Consider the following 23,599-nt stretch of genomic DNA (forward strand, 5'->3'; position numbering starts at 1 on the left):
CCCTAAAGAGTAACAATTGGTGGACTCCTATAGAGGAAGTAAATTATTATTATTGACCAGTTACGTTACAGGCTTATAACCCCAGAAATATGAATGGTGTAGGTGAAGAAAAACATGGTGGGACTCATGGACGTTTAGAACATTCAAAACAGCATTTGAGGTGGAGGTCTCTTCCTTAACAGTGCCACCTAAGCCAAATGGCATCAAGAGCCCAGCTGGCCATCTCTCATTGATTTTCTAGATATGGCAGGCCTCCAAGCTTTGCTTAGCCATCCTTCCCTGCCAACCTGTGGCACTGCAGAGCAGCAAAAGTAGAGATGCCAAAGCTGTGCCTCTTCCATGCACTGGAAATGCCACCAACAAAAAAAGGATATGGGATTGCTTGGTGATCAAACGAGGGATATAGTGAAAGGTGCTATTCTCTTTGTTCCAGTTCCCTCTCATGCCCCCTAACTTTCTTTGCTTGCTGCTTCTTTGGTCAGACTGTGCCTCAGTCACAGTGTAGCAAGAGCTGTCAGCCGGGACACGTCAAGGTGATTCAGGAAGGAAAGCCATTTTGCTGCTATGATTGTATTCCATGTGCAGAAGGGACCGTCTCCACTCAGACAGGTGGGTGACTCTAGAAGAATAAAACAAAAGTCCAGTGGTGCCTTTAAAATTAAGAGCATTCATGTCAGCGTGAGCTTTCGTGGGTCACAGCTCACTTCCTCAGATATTGTATTGTTGAAGGCTTTCACAGCCGGAGAACGATGGTTGTTGTGGATTTTCTGGGCTGTATAGCCGTGGTCTTGGCAGATATTGCCAAGATATTGCTCAGATTGATATAAGATGTTGCGGTCTTTAAGATGTCACCGGGCTTTTGTTTTTGGTTTTTTTTACAACAGACTAACACAGCTACCTCTTTGAAGTTTCATGTTTGTAGCCATGTTTGTCTTCAGTTGAATAGCACAATTCGAGTCCAGTAACACCTTAAAGACCAACGAAGTTTCCAGGGCATAAGCTTTCTTCTGATGATGCTACACTCAGAATGGTTTACAAAGTATGTTATTATTATCCTCTGTGAGGTACGTGAGGCTGAGAGAGCTCCGAGAAGCTGTGACTGACCCAGCTGGTTTCAAGCAGAGGAGCGAGGAATCAAACCCGGCTCTCCAGATTAGAGTCCTGCCGCTCTTAGCCACTACACCAAACTGGCCCTCACAAGAACAAATGAATATATCACAGGAACACATGAATCTCTCTTAACCTGAGTCACTTTACTGGGCTATCGAGGTCACTCTTGTCTCTTCTGCCTGGCAGTGGCTCTTCACATCACCTCCCACACAATCCTTTTTAACTGGAGATGAGAGGGATTGAAACTGGGACTTTCCAAAGTGCTCTACCACTGAGCCATGGCCTAGCCCTCTAATGTCATCTGAACTTTCGACCCTCTCCAGCCATACTACCATACAAAGTGATGGTATTGCTCTACTCTGCTCTATTTAGACTTCACCTAGAACAGGGGTCATTTCGTAGAAAAAGAGCTGGAGGAACTCATTAGCATACCTCATTAGCATAATCTATTAGCATATGCCACGCCCCTTGCCATCACCAGAAGTGTGTCATTGGCGTAACTGATTTGCATATGCCACACACCCCGACATCACCTATCCTGGCTGTTTTGGACCCAATCCTGGCCATTCAGGGCCGAAATTGGGCCCAAAATGGTCAGGATTGGGCCGCTGCTGAGTGGGAGAGTGATCCACCACCTGTCAGAGGCCCGATCCGGGCCGTTTCCGCCCCAATCCAAGCTGAAACAGGCTCAAAATGGCTGAGAGTCAGGTGGGCAGGGCCACCGAGAGTCAGGTGGGCAGGGCCACCTGACATGTGACCTCTTTGGGGAACTGCCGGAACTGCGTTCCTGTGCGTTCCCCCTCGAAATGAGCCCTGGCTTAGAATATTGTGTTCTGTTTTGGGCAGCACAGATTCAGAAGGATATTGACAAGCTGGAACATTTCCAGAGGAGGGCAACGAAGACAGTGAAGAGTCTGGAGACCAAGTCCTATAAGGAAAGGTTGAAGGAGCTTGGTATGTTTAGCTTGGAAAGGAGACAACTTGAGAGGTGATATGATAACCATCTTCAAGTACTTGAAAGGCTGTCATATAGATGATGGTGAAGAGCTGTTTTTTCGTTGCCCCAGAAGGTTGGACCAGAACCAACGGGTTGAAATTAAATCAAAAGAGCTTTTGCCTAAACATTAGGAAGAACTTCCTGACAGTTAGAGCGGTCCCTCAGTGGAACAGGCTTCCTCGGGAGATGTCTCTCCTTCTTTGGAGGTTTTTATAAGCAGAGGCTAGATGGCCGTCTGACAGCGATGCTGATTCTGTGAACTTAGACAGATCATGAGGGGAAGGGTAGGAAGGGTCACATCAGTGCTTATTTCTCATGGCCCTTTCTTACATGCCCAGGGTAATGCCAATCACCACTTTGGGGTCAGGAAGCAATTTTCCCACAGCCAGTTTGGCTAGGGATCCTGGTGGTGTTTTGCCCTCTTCTGGGCATGGAGCAGGGGTTACTGGGGGTGTGTGTCGGGGGGAGGGGGGTAGTTGAAAATTTCCTGTATTGTGCAGGGACTTTGACTAGATGACTCTATGATTCTATGATAATCAGTTCCTGCCTCTCCCTTCACATAACTTCGCTGGGTCTTGCGGCATCCTTACCTGTTTATTGATTCATCAATTTTTTTTTTTAGTCCTTCCCTTCATCCAAGGAATTCAGAGGAGTACACATAGTTCTGCCCACCTCCATTTTATCTTTCCAATTACCCTGCGAGGTAGGTTCGGATGAGGGAGAATGATTGGTGCAAGATCACTGATGAAGGTTCTTGACAATGAGAGATTTGAACTCAGATCTCCCCAAGCCTTCCCTGACACCACATCGTTCTCAATCTTTTGAGATACTTGCATCCTCAAAAATACAGTCTCTCTATAACATAGCAAGATTGTATTTTGGGGTGCATTCAGTATCCCAAACCAAATTTGAAAGTACCTTTTATGCCCCAGGCACCTCTCGATTTACGGAAAGAAGATGGCAAATAGCAAGTGGCTGTATGAATGAGCATTCTGCCCCCCAAAAAGTACTGTGGGTGACTCTTTTTATCCCAGAGAAAATGGAGGCTATTATGGATGGAATATGGATGTTACACTGAAGCCGCTCTCATTCTTTGCAGATGAAGATCACTGCTCCGTGTGTCCTGAAGATCAGCATCCAAACAGGGACAAAACTCAATGTGTCTCCAAGACCATAACATTCTTGTCCTATCAAGAACCTCTGGGGATCAGCCTGGCTTTCTTTGCCCTGTTCTTGTCCCTAAGCACAGCTTTAATTTTAGGAGTCTTCATTAAATTTCTGGACACTCCTATAGTCAAAGCCAACAACCGGGACCTCACCTATGTTCTCCTTGTCTCCCTCTTGCTTTCCTTTCTCTCCTCCTTTCTGTTCATCGGCCAGCCAGGGAAGGGGACCTGCCTTCTCCGACAAACCGTCTTCAGCATCATCTTCTCAGTAGCCATTTCTTCTGTCTTGGCCAAAACCATCACTGTGGTGGTGGCCTTCATGGCCTCCAAGCCAGGCAACAGGATGAGGCAATGGCTGGGGAAGAGTCTGGCCAACTCCATCGTCATTTCCTGTTCCTCTGTTCAAGTTGGCCTCTGCATTATCTGGCTGGGATTCTCTCCCCCCTTCCCGGACTCGGACATGCACTCCCAGCCTGGGTACATCACCCTGCAGTGCAATGAGGGCTCTGTCGCCATGTTTTATATTGCCCTGGGCTACCTGGGCTTCCTGGCTGCCGTCTCCTTCACGGTGGCTTTCCTGGCCAGGAAGCTGCCCGGGGCCTTCAACGAGGCCAAGCTCATCACCTTCAGCATGCTGGTCTTCTGCAGCGTCTGGGTGTCCTTCGTGCCCTCCTACCTGAGCACGAAGGGGAAGTACATGGTGGCCGTGCAGATCTTCTCCATCCTGGCCTCCAGTGCTGGCTTGCTGGGCTGCCTCTTCCTTCCCAAATGCTACATTATCCTTGTGAGGCCCGACTTGAATACGAAGGAGCATCTGATGGTGAAAATAAAAGATGCTCTATCTAACACACCAACAATGACCACAACTTGTTTGCCTTAGGAATGAACTATTGGAAGAGTTGTGAAATGACACCTCTCGTTCCTTCACATGCCTTGTTCAAGAAACTCGTCATAATGGCGTTGCCGTAATAGGCACATGTCATTTTATTTTATTGCTTTATATTTCTGTTATCCAAATCCAAGCTTTATTCACATTAATATTTCCCACAACAACTATGACCAGTTGCCCTGAAGAAAATGGCTCCCGTGGAGGGTGAATATGGTATTAAGCCTCTCTGTTCTCCAAAACTCACCACTTCTAAGCTCTACCTCCTACATTTCTGGCTGCCTGCTTTGTATTTATAGCCGCCACCAGGATAGTTTTAGGATGGTAGCCATCTTGGTCTATGGTAGAACAGCAGGATTTGAGTCCAGTCCAGGGGCACCTTAGAGACCAGCAAGATTTTCAGGGTGTAAGCTTTCAAGAATCAAAGCTCCCTTCTTCAGAAACTTTCCCTACCAAGGAGCTCTATCTTGAAAGTTTACACCCTGAAAAACTTGTTGGTCTCTAAGGTGCCCCTGGACTGAAATTTTGCTAGCCACTAGATATGGCAGCAATAAAGTTGTCAGGTCCCCCACATGTGAAAGCAGGATACGAGGCGGGGGGGGGATGACAGGAAGACTTACCAAATCGGCCCTCCATACAACCCATCACTTCTGTGTCATGCTGGGAATTACGTCATTCCTAGCGCAACGTGGAAGCATTCCAAAGCTCACTGTGGGGTTCCTAAGCCCATTCCTACACCTCCCTCCCATTGCCAGATAGGTGGGAGAAGGCGGGGGCTGGGAGCAGGGGATCCCCTGCCCTCACTTGGAGCTGGTAGCCCTAGGCCTCAGGGATCACGTGTGTTTGTAACTGTGAGTAAATTAGAGACTTACATACATTTTGAGACTGCAAATCCTACCAGAAGCAGCATCAGCACGCGCTCCCAATGTCTCTCATGGAGCTTTGCTTTGGTCTCTGGGACTAGTAATTCTTGATATGATAGCGCAGGCCTAGCAGTCTTCCCCAAATCCCACAAGATCTGGACCAGGATTTCCAACCTTTTTGAGCCTGCAGGCATCTTTGCAATGTTGACACAGGGTGGCGGGCACAACCACAAAATGGCTGCCACAGAAGGCAGAGCCAACCACACAAAGGAAACCAAAGTGCAGGGGAGACGAGGGATCATTTTTAAAAATACCCAGGGTCTACACTCATGGCACAGAGAACTGGTTGCAGGGGGAGATGATCTTGACTCACAGACTTTCTGGAACTTTGTTGACACGTCTTTGTTCGTGGGCAGCGTTGTGATTTTCCCCTGTTCTCCCTGATAGGGAACTGACAACAGCACTTTTCTAGTCACTAGGATAAAAATTGTCTGGGGACCTTATCATTGCTGGTTTCTTTTACTCCTGTAATTCGAAGTGTTCTTTTGGCCAGGGTCTTTAGCCCATACCCATTCTCCCTTTCCCATTCTTTTTCTCCTTCACCCTCTCTTAACCACACCTGGACAAGTTTGCCCAAGGAAGCTATGCAGAAAATAGTTCTCAAGCGGAAGGCTATACTTTATTAATTGTAAATTCTTCTGCTCTGCTCCTTCAACAGGAAGCTGAAGCAAACAGCTAATTTTATTAACAATAGCATGACAGGGAAAAAAAATTACCCTCTCAACTTCTGCTTTTAGTATATGTGGTGCACAGACCCGGAAAATATTGCTTGATGATTGTTGATAATACCGGCAATCCCACAAGTTTAGCTAAAGCCATTAAAAATATGAAATCAATTTTATAACTCACAGTGGCAGCAGCTACCGCGACATTATTTTAATCTGCCCAGCCAATTGAATTGCCTATCAGAAGCCCTGCTGTGTAAGAGATGCTCCTGGCAACAATCTCTTTCTAAATACACTTGGTGGGCACAAGGAAAGGTGTTAGTGGGTGCCATGGAATCCACGGGCACCATGTTGGGGGCACCTGATCTGGACAACAGATACAAGCACCTTTTGTTCTTCAGGTTCTTGGCAAACTTAGTAGCAATTAACTTATTCTTGATTCAGTTTCTTGCTTTATCTAACAACAGAATCAAAAGTCTGTGTTTCAGCAGGACTGAAATCCTGTATTTTGGTTGGCTTGGAGCTTTGGGAAGGTTACCTTTTTTAACCAATGAGGGAATAAGTTACGTTGAATTCTGGCATTTAATCCAGAAGGAGAAAGTTTTCTAAAGAAGCTTTTAAATTACTTCCATTTCTACCACGTCCTAACCTAGCCTGATGACAGAATAAGAGACTTCTACTGTGGCAATAGAAACTGCAAACAGTACCAGATTCTTCCAAGAGACAGGCCCTAAACTGCTGTAACCAATTCCGCATGGGCTCTCAAGGGCCAGTGGCTTTCACTCCTCTAAGACAACCTCAAAGCTAAGCCTCCTCTAAGGCACCATCAGAGTTTGCCAGGGCCAGATCATACTGTCCATCTTCTTTCTTGTCTCCCTCAGCCCCCCTCTGCTCTACTCACTACTCCCTCCTGTCAACAGACTTCCCACCCAGTGCCTTGACACTTTATGAGGGCTTTCTGTCAATGACGATGATCTCTTCTTCAGACAGAAGCTGTAATGTGCATGTTGCTGGCACATTCCCCTTGCAAAGTTAGTATGCTTTTGAACATTCTAGAACCTCACACCAGGTTAGTCAATAATCAAGTGAGCTTTCAGGAGACAGACAGCAGCCAGATCTAGCTCATTTCATGTAGCATATATTTAAAGGCACATACAAACATCAACTATAATTCAGGATGGACAGCGCAGCGAAAGATTAATTGAAGAAGATGGTATGTCGACCAAAAGACCAGAGAATATCCTCATCTCATTATTGTTTTAGTCGCTGACATATTTTACAAGCAGAAAAAAAATCCCAAACCCGTTAGAAATGCCAATCTCCTCCCCCTCCCCCTCACCTTATTGAAGCCATTCTGCTGATACAGGGACATGGGTGTTCTCTCGGCGCGTATATGATGCAACTGTGTACGGGTAAGCTGGATGTTCATTTATTACGTTTGCTATTATCATTGTAAAGAAATACACGTAAAGCCAGGAGTGGCTTATATTGTATGGCATTTATTTTTTGAAATATAGAAATAGCTGGATGCCCCTGAGGAAGTCCTTATGGATGAAGAACTATAGGAAAATCTGCCGGTCTTAGTTCCGGGCACCGCTGGGCTCTCCAACTTTCATCTTTGGACCAGCCACGTACTTTTCCATCTTGGCATTTGAAAAATTTGAAAAAAGAAAAAAGAAAAAAGCTAAAGAAGACACGTTATTTTGAGTCTTTAAAGACTTTTCCTGCTGCATTGCCGTCACACCCTCAGGTCCTCTTGCAGAGGACTCTTGTTTCTATGTATTATGAATAAGATTGCTGAAAAATGTTGAAAAATGATATGATATGTAATATGATGTAATTATGTATTATTGTTAAAATCACTTGAAAAGGTTTATAAACTGTTGCACTATAGTATTGTAGAATTTTCCTTCCCGATGGTCTTTTGACCACCTTTATTTAGATACAGGGACAGAGGCAGGATTAGATCATATAGGAAGCCACAGAAGATTCCCTTTGCAGCTCTTCTCACATACTTATACATAGTTCTGCAGAAGGCAAAAAGGCAAAAAGCTCAGTCAACATCATAGAACTGTTGTGGTGGGTGCATTAGAATCAAAGAACTGGATGGGGAAGCCAACGTCACCTGGTCCTACCCCTTTCTCAAAGAAGGGCAACCTTAACCAACACATTAGGAATGCCTTAAAAGTATCCAAATAAACAAGTCTAGAAGATGCCTGCAGACACGTCAGCCCGATACACAGTTCAATAAAAGGCACACATATAATTTTATTCTTATTCATTTATTTACGACATTTATAGTCTGCCTTTCTCACCGAGACTCAAGGCGGATTACAAAGCATGAGATAGTACAGTCAGTTTCAAGGGCATTTCAATAAACAATATGATAGAGCCTATAAATACACATTTGCAAAAGATGTAAAGCCAGTGGAAATCTAACACAGTTGAAGAAATGCTGAAACAGAGCATACACAATTCTAAAACTGATACATTAAAAAAAATTAAACGATGTAGAATTATGGTTGTTGTGGGCGAAACGTCAGGAACTACAATGCCAAGACCACGGCAATACAGCCCAGAAAACCCACAACAACCATCGTTCTCCGGCCGTGAAAGCCTTCGACAATACATCGATGTAGAATTACCCAGTAGGATCATACCCAAAGCAACAGATAGCACACAGTCGCCCCCACGTTACAGAATGGCCCACCTGAGGTGGTCAGGAAAGCTTCTGCTCTCCTGCGCCATGGATATAGCTAGAACTATGGGGAAACTGTTGCTGGATATGACCAAGAAAGTCATTCAAGATACTTTTGCACATAGGAACAAGGCAAGCCCGACCCCATAACTAGACAAGCCACAAATGGAGGCCAAGAATAGAACAACCTTGGAGAGGGGCATGAAACAATGGGTTAACACAGTTGTACGGCCTTGGGTAGACTAGAAGAGCCATCTAACTCTTACTAATACATACAATGTACCAAGGCCTACGTGTAGGGAGTATCTGAGAATGGCAGGAATGTCTAACTTCATAGAAGCTGGAAATATTATAGACGTACAAGTGGAGGGCAAAAAGATATTCAGATGTATAAGGAACGGACCTTTGGACACTTACCATGAAGGGTCCTTCTCTTCTGAGGAAAGGAGGACGCTAATCTCTAATTTTACATAGCCTTTGTTAAGATAAAAAGAAGCAAGAATGCACTAATTATTGTTATATGTTTCAAGAAGATGTTTCATATATGGATAACTTTGTCTGGGGTATGAGGTCATAAGATGTTATTTGTGGTGTACCTTTGACCGGGAGTGAAATGATTTGATACAGGAAAGCTAACTAGATGCTCAGGGCTTCTTAAGCGTATGCCTATATCTGAAACAGCCCTCACCAGAGTCAACCTGAACACCTGGCTTTCCACAAACTATGCAAAACTGAATTACTCAGGGGAGCTTTCTGCTCAGATTACGAGAAATAGTTCAGAGACATGCCTTGATAGGGACAGCGACTAAACACTATGCTACTAGGTACTGTCTGCTGATGTAGATATGCACCTACCAGGGAGTTTCCATGCTGTTAAACATGCCACGGAAATTAGTTATGCTTTGTTTCAGATAGATTTTATCTCTATGCTTGGCTTTATGCCTGTTTAAAAATTTTCTGCTACGTTTTTCCTGAATGTCTGAACAGTTGTTCATTATTAAGGTGGGGTGGTTTTTTTTGCACAGGTGATTTTTGCTGCTTTTGGCCCCATACCATTTTTGGTTTTCTTCCAAATTCTGAATTTTGGATGATTAACTCAGATTTCACGCAGTGTTTCAAAAGTCCTCTTCCAAATTTTCTGCCTGTGCTTTTTCCAAGCAGGCAGAAAATTTGGAAGAGAACCTTTGAAACGCCGCACTGAAATCTGAAGGGGGAGTTAATCGTGCAGAATTCAGAAGAAACCCCAATGAGGTATGGGACCAAAACTGGCAAAAATCAGCCATACAAAAAAGGCCTTATTCTTTGCTCAGTGAATATCCTAGCTGTCAATTATATTGTATTTTCACACTGTTGTAATCTGCCTTGGATCTCAGTGAGAAAGGCAAATTATAAGTAAATAATTTTTTTTAAAATACAAAATAAATAGTAGTGAAATCTATATTCCCTATTTCTCTACCAATGCATCCCTCTGAGATTACTTCCTTACAATACAAACTAGATAAATGTACAGGTAGTCCCCTATGCAAGCACCGGGTCATTACTGACCCGTGGGGGGATGCTGCATCACAGCATTTTCTTGGCAGACTTCTGTTACGGGGTGGTTTGCCATTGCCTTCCCCAGTCATCTACATTTTACCCCCAGGAAACTGGGTACTCATTTTACCAACCTTGGAAGGATGGAAGGCTGAGTCAACCTTGAGTCGGCTACTTGAACCCGGCTTCCGCCAGGAGTGAACTCAGGTCGTGAGCAGAGCTTGGGCTGCAGTACTGCCACTTGCCACTCTGCACCACTGGGCTCTTTATGGCACAGCCTATCTGAGTAAAAAAGCCCTCTAGAATAATTCAGTTTTGCATGAGTTGGGGAAAGCCAGAATAGTGGGAGCTTCCCTGGCCAATTCAGGCAGGCCATCCCAGAAGGTTGAGCCACTACAGAGGATGCACATGAATGGGCAGCTGTTGATCTTGCCCATGTGCAATAACCACACATTCCTCCCAAACACACCCGTTCTTGTGCTGATGGAGAACTCAAATATGGAACAGTCCAGTCCCTTGGCAGTGGGTTATGAGATGCGTTCGAACTGCTTCATCTTTGCCTGCGGGACAGAATCAGAGTTAGAACTGGAAGGAGCTACAAAGATCATCTATTCCCATCACTTATGCTGAGGTACGGTTTTCAGACCCTTGTCCACCCCCCTCCTCAATCTGCTCCTTCAGGAAAAGAGGGCCCAAGAGTTTCCAAGCTGACTGTTGCTGGTATGAGTTTTGCCCCAAACTGACCTCTTGGGTGTGGTGGAAAAGGAAGAGCAGAAGAAGGAGAAGAAGAATAAGGAGGAGGAGGAGATGAAGGAGAAGGAGGAAAAGAAGAAGATGGAGGAGAAGTATAAGGAGGAGAAGGAGGAAGAGATGGAGAAGGAAATGGAGAAGAAGGAGACGAAGACGATGAAGAAGTATAAGGAGAAGGAGGAGGAGGAGGAGGAGACGAAGGAGGAGGAGAAGAAGAAGGAGGAGAAGGAGGAAGAGATGGAGAAGGAGATGGAGAAGAAGGAGAAGAAGACGATGAAGGAGAAAAAGTATAAGGAGAAGAAGGAGGAGGAGGAGGAGGAAATGAAGAAGAAGAAGAAGAAGAAGAAGAAGAAGAAGAAGAAACCACCAGTTGAATCCCGATCTAGCTATGAGGGATACCATAAAAATCCAGTATTCCTAAAATCCTTATCTAATCCAGTTTGGCAAGGTTTGAGAATGCTGAATTTATCTAGCCATTATTCCCTATAGGGAAAACTATTTGGGGGGGGGGGGGTATTTTCAAGCAAACTCCACCAAATTTGTAGAGAACCTCCTCCTTCCTGTCCACTAAAGATCCCTGAAGTTTTAGGAAGATTTGACCCCATGGTCCAAGACTGTGGGCCTCTGAACAAGGTGCCTGCAGCCACTCTCCATTGCTCCCTGTGGGGGAAACATTTCCAAAGTTTTCCAGGCAAAGTGAAACCATAAACAATGCCCCCCACCCTCAGTCCAAAAGCCAGTCCCAATTTACATCCCTCTCCCAATGCAAACCGAAGCAACAAAGCCCAACAGAACCAAACTACAGCAAGGAAACCATTGTCAAACCAGAGAATCCCAATGTAGAACCAGAGAATCTCAAGCTTAAGCAAAGGTAGAGATAAGCTGCTGAGACAGAACTGGATCCCCAGCCAGTAGGCTCAACACAGCTCAGGTTTTGGGGTCTCATGACAAAGTTGCCAGTTGACTAGAGAAAACTGGTCTGGCCCATTTTTGTGTCTTGAACAGCAGGTGTGAGTAGGTGATATTTTTCACGGAATGGAGGTAAGCACAAACCGCTGCTAATTTTTGCAGCTAATGCTTGCGGATAAAAGCAAAACCACAGAAGCTAGCAGAAGAGTTGGCGACTCTCAATCAGTCCGAGGGGTGCCAGGAGAGGGTTGATAGAAGAGAGGAACTCTTAACCCCCTCCCCAAACACATACCCACATGCACGTAATTGCATGCTTCGCTCACTGTTAAATTTTTAAAGGGGCGTGTATTTTTTATTGAGGGTCCCTTGGACTTGATTCCAACTATATGTATTGAGGAACAGGGACGAAAAGACTGGAGTGTGTAACTACCGGGGAAATCTCAGCACCAGGATAGATGAAAGCCAGAGTGCTAGTTAGAATGTGAGACTAGGACTGGGGGAATCAGGGTTCAAATTACTGCTCTGCCATGGAAGCTTGCTGGGTGATCTGGGACCAATCTCGCTCAACCTCGCCTACCTCACAGGGTTGTTGTTGTGAGGATAAATAAAGGCAATGAAGACCCATGTAGGCCTTCCTGACCTCCTTAGAGGAAGGCTGCGGTCAAAAAGTGATTGCTAGGATCTAAATTTGAAGGTTCCTCTTTAGAAAGATATTTCATACCCAGAGATGATGAATTCTTCTATAGACACCACCGGCTGGATGACTTTAGACATTTTCCAGTTGCTACCCAAAGCTGCCATTTTCAGTCAAATGAGAAGGGTTATCATATCTCCATATTATGCTGGGTTTGACAATCAGTGCCTGGAAGCTGGTGACATCGGCATGTCCCTCATGATAGACAAGTTGTGTCTCTCTGCGATATTGCAGTGTTTTGTTTTGATTGCATTGTGTATATCAATTTAGAAAAACAGGAAATTTTTAAAAAGCATGCTCTTCATTACTGTTTCCCATAGAAAAGACACGCATACCAGAAAAATCATTTACTTACGGATACACATGATGATCCCAGCGACGAGAAGGGTGGAAGCCACAACCCCCGCAAGTATCCCAATAATGACCCCCACCTTGGATGAGGCTGAAACGAAGAAAAGATCCGGATAAGTGCAGGAAGCACCGAAAGAATCTCCATATGTATAGAGAAGGACTGTATGAATCTGAAGCTTGGGCCTGCCGCAGAATTAGTCAGGAGAAATGCTTCGACTTGGATAGCCCAGTCAAGCCGGATCTCAACAGATCTTGGAAGCTAAGCAGGGTTGGCCTTGGTTAGTAATTAGATGGGAAATCTCCAACAAACACCAGGGTTGCAGAGGCAGGCAATGGCTACCCCCCTCCGTTATTCTCTTTCCTTGAGAACCCCAGCAGGGGTCGCCATAAGTCAGCTATGGCTTGAGGGCACTCTCCACCACCAACTGGGGAAGGAGGAAGAAAGCAGAGAGACACTGGTGATCAGGAACAGCAAAACAAATCTTTCACTTCATAAGGCAGCCTTGAAAATAAGGAGTGTTGATTCCACTACTTCTGAAATAGTGGAAAGGGAAACGCAGGGCCTTTTCTGAAGTGGCCACGATATTTTGCCAGTTCTGTCCCCACAGAGGCCCAGAAAAAGCAGGCCTTAAAGGAGCCAGTTTGGTGTAGTGGTTAAGAGTGTGGGACTCTAATCTGGAGAACCGGGTCTGATTCCCCACTCCTCCACTTGAAGCCAGCTGGGTGACCTTGGGCTAGTCACAGCTTCTAGGAGCTCTCTCAGCCCCACTCACCTCACTTGTTGTGGGGATAATAATAACATACTATGTAAACCTCTCTGAGTGGGCGTTAAGTTGTCCTGCAGAGCGGGATATAAATCAAATGTTGTTATTATTATTATTACTATATATCAAACCTTACAAAGCTTCACTATTTTAAGAGGCCTTTGGTAGCTTTAAACAATGGCTTTGTATACACTAAGATGACAATAGAACTAGAATGTCAGTTTCTCCTCTTCTGCTCCACTCCCTTTTCCAGACAGGCACACATTGTCTCTTTGGCACACTACAAGTTGTTGCACTAATTCCTTGAGAGTCAAATAGAGGCGGCAAGAGGTGAAGTTCTAGTCCTGTTGGGGAAACTAAAAACCAGTAAGTCTTAAAGAACTCAGATGTGAGATTGTTGATCTACTAACCCATATATGTAACCCATTGCTAAAATCAGCCACTGTACCAGAAGACTGGCACGAAGCTAATGTTGCATTGATTTTTGAAAAGGGGTCCAGAGGGAACCAGGAAATTACAGGCCAGGAAGCTTAATGTCTGTCCCAGGCAAATTCATAGAAACTGTAATCCAAGACAGAATTATTAGGTACATAGAGGAACAAAGGGGAAATCAGGACAGCTTCTGTTAAGGGAAGTCCTGTTTCTTAGAGAAAGTGAACAAGTTTGTGGATTTGGTGTTCCAATAGGTGCTACATTCTTGGACTTTCAACGAGTTTTTAACAAGTTTCCTCACCAAAAGTCTTGGGGAAGCTTAGTCATGGGATAAGAGGACAGGTCCTGTTATGGATTAAGAATTGGCTAAATGGCAGGAAACAAAGAGTAGGAATGAATGGGAAAGAGCCCAGTAGCATCTTTAAGACTAACCAATTTTATTGTAGCATTCAAGAACCACTACTCTCTTCGTCAGATGCATGGAGAGTATGAAGAAACTGATCTGACTAGTTTCTTCCTGTCCTCCATGCATCTGACAAAGAGAACTGTGGTTCTCGAAAGCTTATGCTACAGTAAAGTTGGTTAGTCTTAAAGATGCTACTGGACTCTTTTCGATTTTGCTACTACAGACTAACACGGCTCACTCCTCTGGAATAAATGGGAAGTTCTTGCAACGGAGGGAAGTAAGCAGTGGGGTCCCACAAGAACTGGTATTGGGACTGGTGCTATTTAATTCATTCATAAATGAACTGGAACTGGGGGTGAGTAGTATAGTGGCCAAGTTTGCAGGTTATACAAAACAATTCAAGAAGGTGAATACTGTAAAGAGCTCCAGGAGGATCTCCACAAGTTGGGCGAATGGACAACAATGCGGCAAATGAAGTTCAATGCTGGCAAGTGTAAGATGATGCATGCTGGAACAAAAAAAGAACACTCAAGTGTAGGGAGATGCAATGTTAGCCCGGAAACATAGTTTAAAAATACAGAGCCGGCAGAGATCACTCCTCGCAGGGTTTGTTAATTCATCTTTGCCTCCCTGAAGGCTCTGACAATTTCACCTCCCCTTCAGGGAGGCAAAGATGAAATTAACAAACCCTCTGAAGAGCGATCTCCGCTGGCTCTGTCTAGTTGGCCACTGTATGAGACAGGAAGTTAGACTAAATGGACCACTGGTGTGATCCAGCAGGGCTCTTGTCTTCTAGGGAAGCTGCTCAGAGGAGCATCCTTTCCTTGAGCCCTCTTTCCTCCCTGGGTGGAAATTCACCTGCTAGAAGTCACCGCCCCCAAACTCCTTCCTCCCCTCCATTTCAGTGTCTCACCAGGTTCCTCCCAGGACACATTTAAAGGCTCCAGCAGGCTGTCATGTTCCACGCGGCACCGGTAGAGATCTCTGTCCTTGGGCTCAATCTTGACACTCAGCCAGGTGTAATACGTCCCATCGGAGTTGGAAACGACACCCCCATGGAAGGTCTCCTGCTCCCAGGCCTCCCCGTCCTTCTGCCAAGTGGCGTTGATCTCCTTGGGGTGGAAACCGTGGGCCCGACAGACGAGAGTTTCCCGGCCGTCGTATGACGGCTTGCGGGCCACTTTCACCACCGGAGGCTCTGAGAAAGCAGCAACATTGGTGCATGTTAGGACAGAATCTTTCTGTTAGCAGGCAGGGTGGGTCCCAGGAACGGACCCATGAGATAATCTAGCTCCTCTCCTCGTATCGATATTGGCTATCCCACATTTGCAGCATTACAAAGCAATGAAAAATCCCGAAGGAGGCATTTGCCCATCATATAATTTCCCATGGTTAATGTTGATGTTTGTTATTTTCATTTAATCTGGTGCATCTTTTCCTTTCCCCATGGTAAGCCATCCTCACCTCTCCTCAGGAGAGACTCCTTCCCGTAGTCCAGGAGCCTTCGCAGCGCCTCGACGCAGTCCTTCTCCAGGAAGGCCTTGACTAACTTGCTGTAGGCATCGTCATCATCTCTCTTCCTTCTGATCACCTGAGGAGGAACCATGTCTCTCCTCCAGGTGAGGGTCTCCGGGTCGAAACTTCCGTAGTACACCCCATCAAAGGCATAATGGTCAAACCCATTTTTGCGCCCATCGTTGCTCAGCTCGCAGCCGTACCTGCACTGCCAGGTATGCATCCCTGAAAGAGAACCATCAGAGAGGGACCTCAGAGTCGATGCAAGCCCATGTTCCCCTCTGGCTGCTGTCCTATCACTGGTCTCTTCCATACAGGCTGATTCCGCACACGTTGGATAATGCACTTTCAATGCACTTTAGCAATCGTTTGGAAGTGGGTTTTTTGTTTCACACATGAAAAATTCAGTTCCAAATGATCTCTAAAGAGGATTGGAAGTGCATTATCCAACGTGTGCGGCATCAGCTAAAGTCAAATTGCAGCAGTTCAGATTCCATTCTGCTTCTCATGGTCTCCAGAGTTTCACACATGCAAGGGAGGCATGAGATGCAGAACAGAATTTTTCTCCAGCTTCCCCCCGAATATTTTCCCCTGCAAACACAGGTAGCCCACTAATAACTTCTGAGTGCCAGAAGAATTCGTGCCCCCATTTATTTTTTACTTTTTAAAATGTTGCAGTGCTGAAGTGTTTTTTTAAAGGGTTGCAATGCTGCCCGCCTTGCGATCAGCCCATGCAATAAAAATACATTTGCTTGCAGGTTGCGCAGGCCCTACATTCCTGCATCTTTAGTTGAAGAATTCGTTTATTTATTTGTTGCTTTTACAGTTCAAAGGATTTTCCACGTTCCATTTTGTGAGGGCTGACAAAATGGTGAATGTTGCAGCAGTGGAGGGCTGATCGATAGATCAGCCCCTCCCTGCCACAATCATGTGACTGGGTACGTCCAATAGTAGTGCTTCATTGATGGGAGCCCAAATCTTTTTCTTTCTACTCCTCAGCGCCATTTTCTGCTCTAATTGAGAATAGGAAGGACTCCTCAGATGCTGCTCCAAGGGGTGCCGCTGGTAGAGGAGTCTCCTGGCATGAGAGGAAGAAACTGGATCTGGCTAACTGCACAATGCTCTTCCCCAAGAACCATATAGAATTAGAAAAGTGATCTTTAGAGGCGGGTGTTCAAGTGTTTCAAGGCATAGGCCTGACATTGGATCTCTCCTCTGCATTTTGGAGGTTCAGAATTCCTGTCCAGTACAGAAAAGACAGTTATTAGAAGCAGAGGGGGTGGCAATGCCCACCCCCACCTTAACCCAGCTGGTATTAGGAGCGGAGCAGGTGGCAATGCCCATCCCCCACCTTAACCCAGCTGGTATTAGGAGCGGAGCAGGTGGCAATGCCTGCCACCGCCCTCACCCAGCTGGGATCCGGAGCAGAGGAAATGGAAATGCCCGCACCTGCCTTCACCCAGCTGGTATTAGGAGCGGAGGAGGTGGCAATGCCTGTCCCCCTTCTCTCAGCTGGGATCACAAGCAGAGCAGATGGCAATGCCTGCCCCTTCACATGGCCGAGATCAGGTGTTGAGCAGGTGGCAATGCCCACCCCCGTCCTTCACCAGACGGGATCAGTGATGGAGGAGGGGAGAATGCTCACCTGCCCACCCTCCCCTTTCTAGAGCCTGTTGTATTTTTCCCACAACGGGGTTTGTTGTTAGTTCACAATAAAAGACGATCTCACTTTCTTCATTTATTATTGCCTGCAGCTCTTTGGGCAGGAGGCAGAAGTGCTCATTCACTATTCAAAGTGGCTAACAATGGCAGGACTCTAATCCGGAGAACCAGGTTTAATTCCCCACTTCTCTGCTTGAAGCTAGCTGAGTGACCTTGAGTCAGTCACAGCTCTCTCAGAGCTCTCTCAGTCCCACCCACCTCACAGGGTGATTGTCGTGAGGATAATAACAACACACTTTGTAAAACACTCTGAGTGTCGCATTAAGTTGTCCTGAAGGACAATATGTAAATTGAATGTTGTTGTCGTTGTGTGAGTATATTGGGCAACAAATGGGAGTTAATAACAACAAAATCTTTTATATTCCACTTGAGAGATGTTAGAGAGTCAGACTAGAATCTGGGAGATTCCAGGTTTGAATCCCCACTCTGCTAGGGAAGTGTGCTGGGTGACCTTGGGCCAGTCATAACAAACGTTATCTAAGAAGTCCTGGAGTTGGTCTGCTACTTCTTTCTCAATCACTCTGCCCAGAAAGGGCAGATTAGGAACTGGGCCATAAATGGTCACATCATTTTCCTATAGGGATTTTTTTTTGAGTGGGCAGATAACTGCCTCTTTAAACCAGTTTGGTGTAGTGGTTAAGAGTGGCAGGACTCTAATCTGGAAAGCCAGGTTTGATTCCCTGCTCCTCCACTTGAAGCCAGCTGGGTGACCTTGGGTCAGTCACAGTTTCTTGGCTCTCTCTCAGCCCCACCCACCTCACAGGGTGATTGTTGTGGATAAACCACTCAGAGTGTGGCATTAAGTTGTCCTGAAGGGCAGTATATACAGCTAATGTTGTTGTTGTTATTGCATGGCCAAGGGAAGGTTCCCTGAGACTGATGTAAGATATTAAGGGCTCATCGATGTGGCTAAAAACCTTAGAACCCCTTTCAATTCTTCAGGTTTACCTTTATATTTTTAATTGGATCAGTATATGTTTTACTCTGCTCTTAATCCTGCTTTGCCCATCTATCAAAAGTTGGAAGTGATCTCAATTAATCAGAAACACAAAAGCAGGACCGGTCCTGGCATGACTGTCTAAAGGTGTTTCCCAGCCTCTTCTTCTTGCCTCTGGCCACAAAGAGGAGGTGGCTGTGCCCTCCCCATTTCCCCACCACCACTGGAAGTCCTGCTTATGGGCTTCTTGGGCAACCTGGGCTGATTCCAGATGGCCTACCTTTCGCCGGAACGTCGCACATCGTTGCGCCGAAAATGCGATATTTCGCATTTTCGGCGCAACGACACGCGATGTTCCGGCGAAAGGTAGGCCATCTGGAATCGGCCCTGGTCAGCTAGGGTGAGATGGTCTGATCCAGCGGGGTTCTAGGAAGTACCTCCCCTTTTCTGCCCTTGCTAGGGAGGAAGATGGGACAGCCCCAAACCCGCCCTTTTCTCACTTCCACTCCGATTGTAGACCCGCTGCAAGTCCCTCAGGTTCCCCTTCATTTGCAGCTCATGATGCTTGGCTATCTGCGTGACCCGGTCCCAGAAACGGGGCTCCTCCTTCTCCGCCTTCCTTATCCAGGGCACCACAGGCGCCGCCCTCCTCGTGGTGCTGTTGTAGTGGCCGATGAGCTGGTCGTTCACATATCCCAAAGCAATGAAATCAGGCAAGTCCTGGACAGGCTCCAACATGGTTGTGTAGAAAAACTGGAGGGAATTCCAGGAGGACCCTGGGAAGGGCAGAGAGGCAGAGAGCTAAGAGGCACACACCCCAAATAACTCACAAGCCCTCCGACCCCTCCACAAAGAGAGGAAGGGGTTCCCTTTCTCCAAGTTAAAACACTGCCAGTAGCCTCCCCCCCAATTCTTTCTCTAAAAGAGGTCCAAAGTATTTCAGGTCTCCAGTGACAGCCTCTTTCCCTCCACACACACACACCACGGGTCACCCACCCACTAGGGATCCCTGAGCCATGGGGCAGTTGGCAGCCAGAAACTCCCCTTCCCGGCCCCGGAGTTGTGGTAGTGGCATGACACTCTTCTGCACCACAGTTGCACCACAGCTGCATCCAGGTGGCTGGCGGATGTTCTGTGCTGGCTGGTGAATCAGAGTGATGTCTGGAGCCTTCCCTCAATCCTGACAGGGATGGCGCTGGGGAGCAGGAAGGGAAGCTCTCTGCAGGCTGGCACAGCACAGATGGTTCCCTTCAAAGGGCTCTCCTTGATGCTAGCACAGATTTGGAGCTACCTTGGAGGGTTGGCAGGGGCCGTGGAAGAAGAGAGAAATGCCCGCTCCTCACCCAGCTCTGGTTTTCCTGGCATCTTTGAGCCCTTTCCCCAGAGTGTCTGGAGCCACCAAGCTCCAAAACTTCCCCTCTGCAGTCCCCCCTTCCAGCCAAGAGTTGGCAGGGAAGCCATTTAGAGGTGGGTGACTGCTGAACTCCCTGGCTTGTGTTGGGCAGAGTTAGCCTGGCAGAACTCCACAATGCAGCCAAGCACCCACTAGCTGGCATTCAGTGTGCCTTTTCCTGGCAGCCGGGCTGGCGCTTTGGAATACACCATTTCTTTGGGCAAGGCTTTGCAGTGGCTTCTGTCCCACTGACCCCTTGCAGGACATGAGGTGACCAAGATCCGCTGCAGCTCCCCGCCCCCTCCATCCATGGGAGCGTGGGAGATGGGACAGCATCACCATGGAGAAGCAGCAAGCCGGGCAAGTGAGGGACACCAAAGGAGACTTCTTACTTTTCTTTCTATTAAATGCGTGCATGTATGACAAAGTTATCATTCACCCAAGGCAGGGGTCCCCAATGTGGTACACTATGACACCCACCAACACCTTTCCTGGCATTCGCCACGTCTTTATAGAAAGTGAGTTGGGCCAGGTGGGGGTTTTGCTCTGATTTGCTCATTGGAGAGCTGGCTGGCTGCGCAGATTTTTAAAAACATTCCTTTGGCAGCAGCTGCCACCACAGCACAAGGGTCTTCACTGTATGACTTAAGGTAAGCTGCCACGGCCATTTTGTGACTGGCTCCACCTCCTGTCTGTGGCAGTTATTTTGTGACTGGGCCCACCACCCTGTGACAAAATTCCAAAGGCACCCACAGGCTCAAAAAGGTTGGAGACGCCTGGCCTTGCGCACCAAAATCTCTTGAGCTAGCCCAGCATGGCCCCTCTGCCCAGCATGACTAAGGAAATGAAGGCTAAATTTCTTGGAATTCCCAAAATAATCATTGGGACCCACTGTGACAGGCAGGACCAGTTCTGGCTGGGGAACAGCCAATGAGCATTAACAGAATGCTGGGGCTGGTGACAGCTGAGATCTGTTACAGCTGTTAGGTGTGAGGATCTGAAGGGAGGATTATTGGAACTTGTAAAGGGAGCAGCCTGAATAGAGATGACTTCTGAGAACTGATATTTTGTTATTATTGACTGCTAGAATGAACTGGGACTGATTAAAACCGTGTATCTATGGGTTACTCTAAACGTTACTTCTTTCACTAGTTCTCCACAGAGCCAACCCAGGCTTGTGCAGCTCTGGGGAATGGCTTGCATTAAAAAAGGCAAGCCCAAATGGGCCTGGAAAGCTGCCATGCGGGGGCGGGGGAGTGCTCCTGCCTTTCTCCCAAGCTTCCCCCCATGCAAAAAGGGGGGAGTTTCTCATTTCCTGTTCCACATGGAAGTATTTTGTGGGCTACAAAGGAGATAACTAACTAACTAACTAACTAACTAACTAACTAACTAACTAACTAACTAACTAACTAACTAACTAACTAACTAACTAACTAACTAACTAACTAAGCAGAACCATCAAACAGGCAGTTGGAGGTTCAAAGCTGGGGGGAAAGATAACCCATGAATGAACAATCTCCCAAATGTCCTGCCATTGACAGCCTCGCTCAGGTCTTGCAAACTGAAGGCTGTTGGCTTCAATTCTCAAGAAAGTCCCTTCTCCGCACCTGCAGTGGCCTCTGTCAGTCAGCAAAGGAGAATTGTTTTATATTGCTCTCTGTGTGAGCAGAATCAAATCCCAGGTTGTAGATTTTAAAAGTGGCTCCTAGGGATTGAGTCTAACATCAAAGAGAGAGCTGATGGGGGATACCTGGCACAAAAGCCACGCTAAACTTATGCCTATGATAGGTCGTAAATATGTCTGCATAAATGGAGGTCTGTTTTGATGTTTAATTTGGGGAGCACATTTGAGGATAACAGTCTAGAAACTGGGAGGCAACGGGTAGGAGGAAAATTCAGTGGAAAAGGAGGGTGGCCTTTTTTAGAAAAAGAAGGGCTGCGGCATCCCACTTCCTCATTCAGAACATGCCTGCACCTTTCACTGTAATACAAAAACAGAAGTTTAATCTAGGAACTGAAACTTCATTCAGCCTTATCTGGATGGCGAACCCGAGATCTACCTCCCTCCCTTTTTACATTGCAGTGATGCTCCCGGGGCAATGGGGCTGGGTACAAATTTAGCTCTCTATCCCATACAATCCCCCATCCCTCCCCTTCTTCATTTAGGTACTCACCAGAAGGGCCCCCCAACAGGAGTGAAGGTGCCACCAGGAGCAAAGAGTACAGTCCAAGGAGACTCATCTCCGATCTGGATACCAACGACCCTGGCACTGAACTGTTTGTGATGAACGGGGGAACTACCTAAGAAATAGGAGGTGGCAGACGCAAGCGCTTTTTTTTTTCTTTTAAGATACCGGATTTCTTTTACATCACTTTTTAAAAATGCACTATTAATAGTGCTTGACAAAGACTCCAGTTTCATGTGGAAACGTACAACATTATAATAAGGAATTTTTTTTATATAACAAAGGGTAAAGTGCTGGTATCAGAGACTGAGAAATTTGTACCTGTAACTACATTAGGGCAAAAAACCCGTGCCCTATTCAAAAATTGGTACAATACAGGGGTAAGATACCAAGAGCAGGGTAACATAAAAGAAGTAAATATTCAAAATCAAGACAAAATATATTCATCATTTGTAGAGTCTTCCTAAACTGGAACTTCGTTGCACAACTATATTATTCACTTATCTGTTGGCTGTCTCCCTGCTTGAAATATTGCTTGTTATTTCATATATTGACACTTTGATGGGTTTGAGATATTCTTTTGAATTGGATGAGTACTTTCACTCGACAGATAAATACATTTTGTCTTTTGTGTTACCCTGCATTTGGCATCTTACCTCTGTATAGAACTAATTGAGCGGGTGCCTCTTTATCTTGGGAGCTATTCAAAAATTGGTCACCCCTCAATGTACATTAGTCTTTCAAGTGTAAATGATCTGTGTAAAAGGGAAGAGGAAGGGGTTGGTCTAGAAAGGTAACATTTGGTACATTTGCACCTTAAAGACCAATTAAATCTTGATTCCTGGCAAGATTCAATATACATGTTACAGTGAGAGACTCCTCATTTCTTAGATCCGAAGCAAAGGAGGAGGAGTTATGAGATCACTTCTGCCCAGACCCCCTCCCACCCTGGAAAAGTGGGCTTTGTCTTTCCCACCCCTGCAGCATCAGCTTCGTCCCTGGTTGTTCTGGTGACATCAGGTTGGATTTGGGTGAGATGAGAGCCCGCCCCCCATGGCTACAGAGGAATGTGGGAGGAGAGGAATTGCAAGGCTAGAAAAAAGGGGTGGCTGGGTGGAAGTCAGTGTGGGCTATGAATGGGAGTAGGTTTCAAACTCCACTCAGCCACGGACACTCATGGGGTGACTTTGGGCTGATTAATTTGATGTGTACCTACCTCACAGGGTTGTTGTGAGGATAAAAGTGGGAAGACCAGAGCTCGTTTAGCTGGGTAAAATACAAAACCTTAATAAGTGGCGTGGTGCTGGAGAGACAAGGAATGGGGGCAAAAAGGAGCTGCCAGTTCAAAGGTTGACAGCGCAGCAAGAAACCCACGAATACTTACTAAGTCTTCTCTTAAGTAGTAACAATCAGGGCATTTTTTCAGTGGGAAAGTGGTGGAATGGAGTTCCGGCACCTCTTGATAATGGTCACATGGCCAGTGGCCCCGCCCCCTGATCTCCAGACGGAGGAGTTTAGATTGCCCTCCGTGCAGCGGCGTGGAAGGCAATCTAAACTCCCCC

General features: G+C 46.3%; 1 protein-coding gene across 1 annotated transcript; it reads right to left on the bottom strand.

Annotated features, from left to right (window-relative positions):
* Positions 1–12,678: 12,678 nt before the first annotated feature.
* Positions 12,679–22,140, bottom strand: LOC129329141 (class I histocompatibility antigen, F10 alpha chain-like). Its single transcript, XM_054978580.1, has 5 exons — positions 22,026–22,140; positions 18,959–19,234; positions 15,749–16,024; positions 15,198–15,482; positions 12,679–12,773 (listed from the first exon to the last, which is right to left on the bottom strand). The coding sequence occupies exons 1-5, from the start codon at positions 22,090–22,092 to the stop codon at positions 12,679–12,681; spliced, it is 999 nt and encodes a 332-aa protein (XP_054834555.1). The 5' UTR covers positions 22,093–22,140.
* Positions 22,141–23,599: the final 1,459 nt, after the last annotated feature.

The sequence above is a fragment of the Eublepharis macularius genome, chromosome 4, assembly GCF_028583425.1.
Source record: "Eublepharis macularius isolate TG4126 chromosome 4, MPM_Emac_v1.0, whole genome shotgun sequence".
Lineage (NCBI taxonomy): Eukaryota > Metazoa > Chordata > Lepidosauria > Squamata > Eublepharidae > Eublepharis > Eublepharis macularius.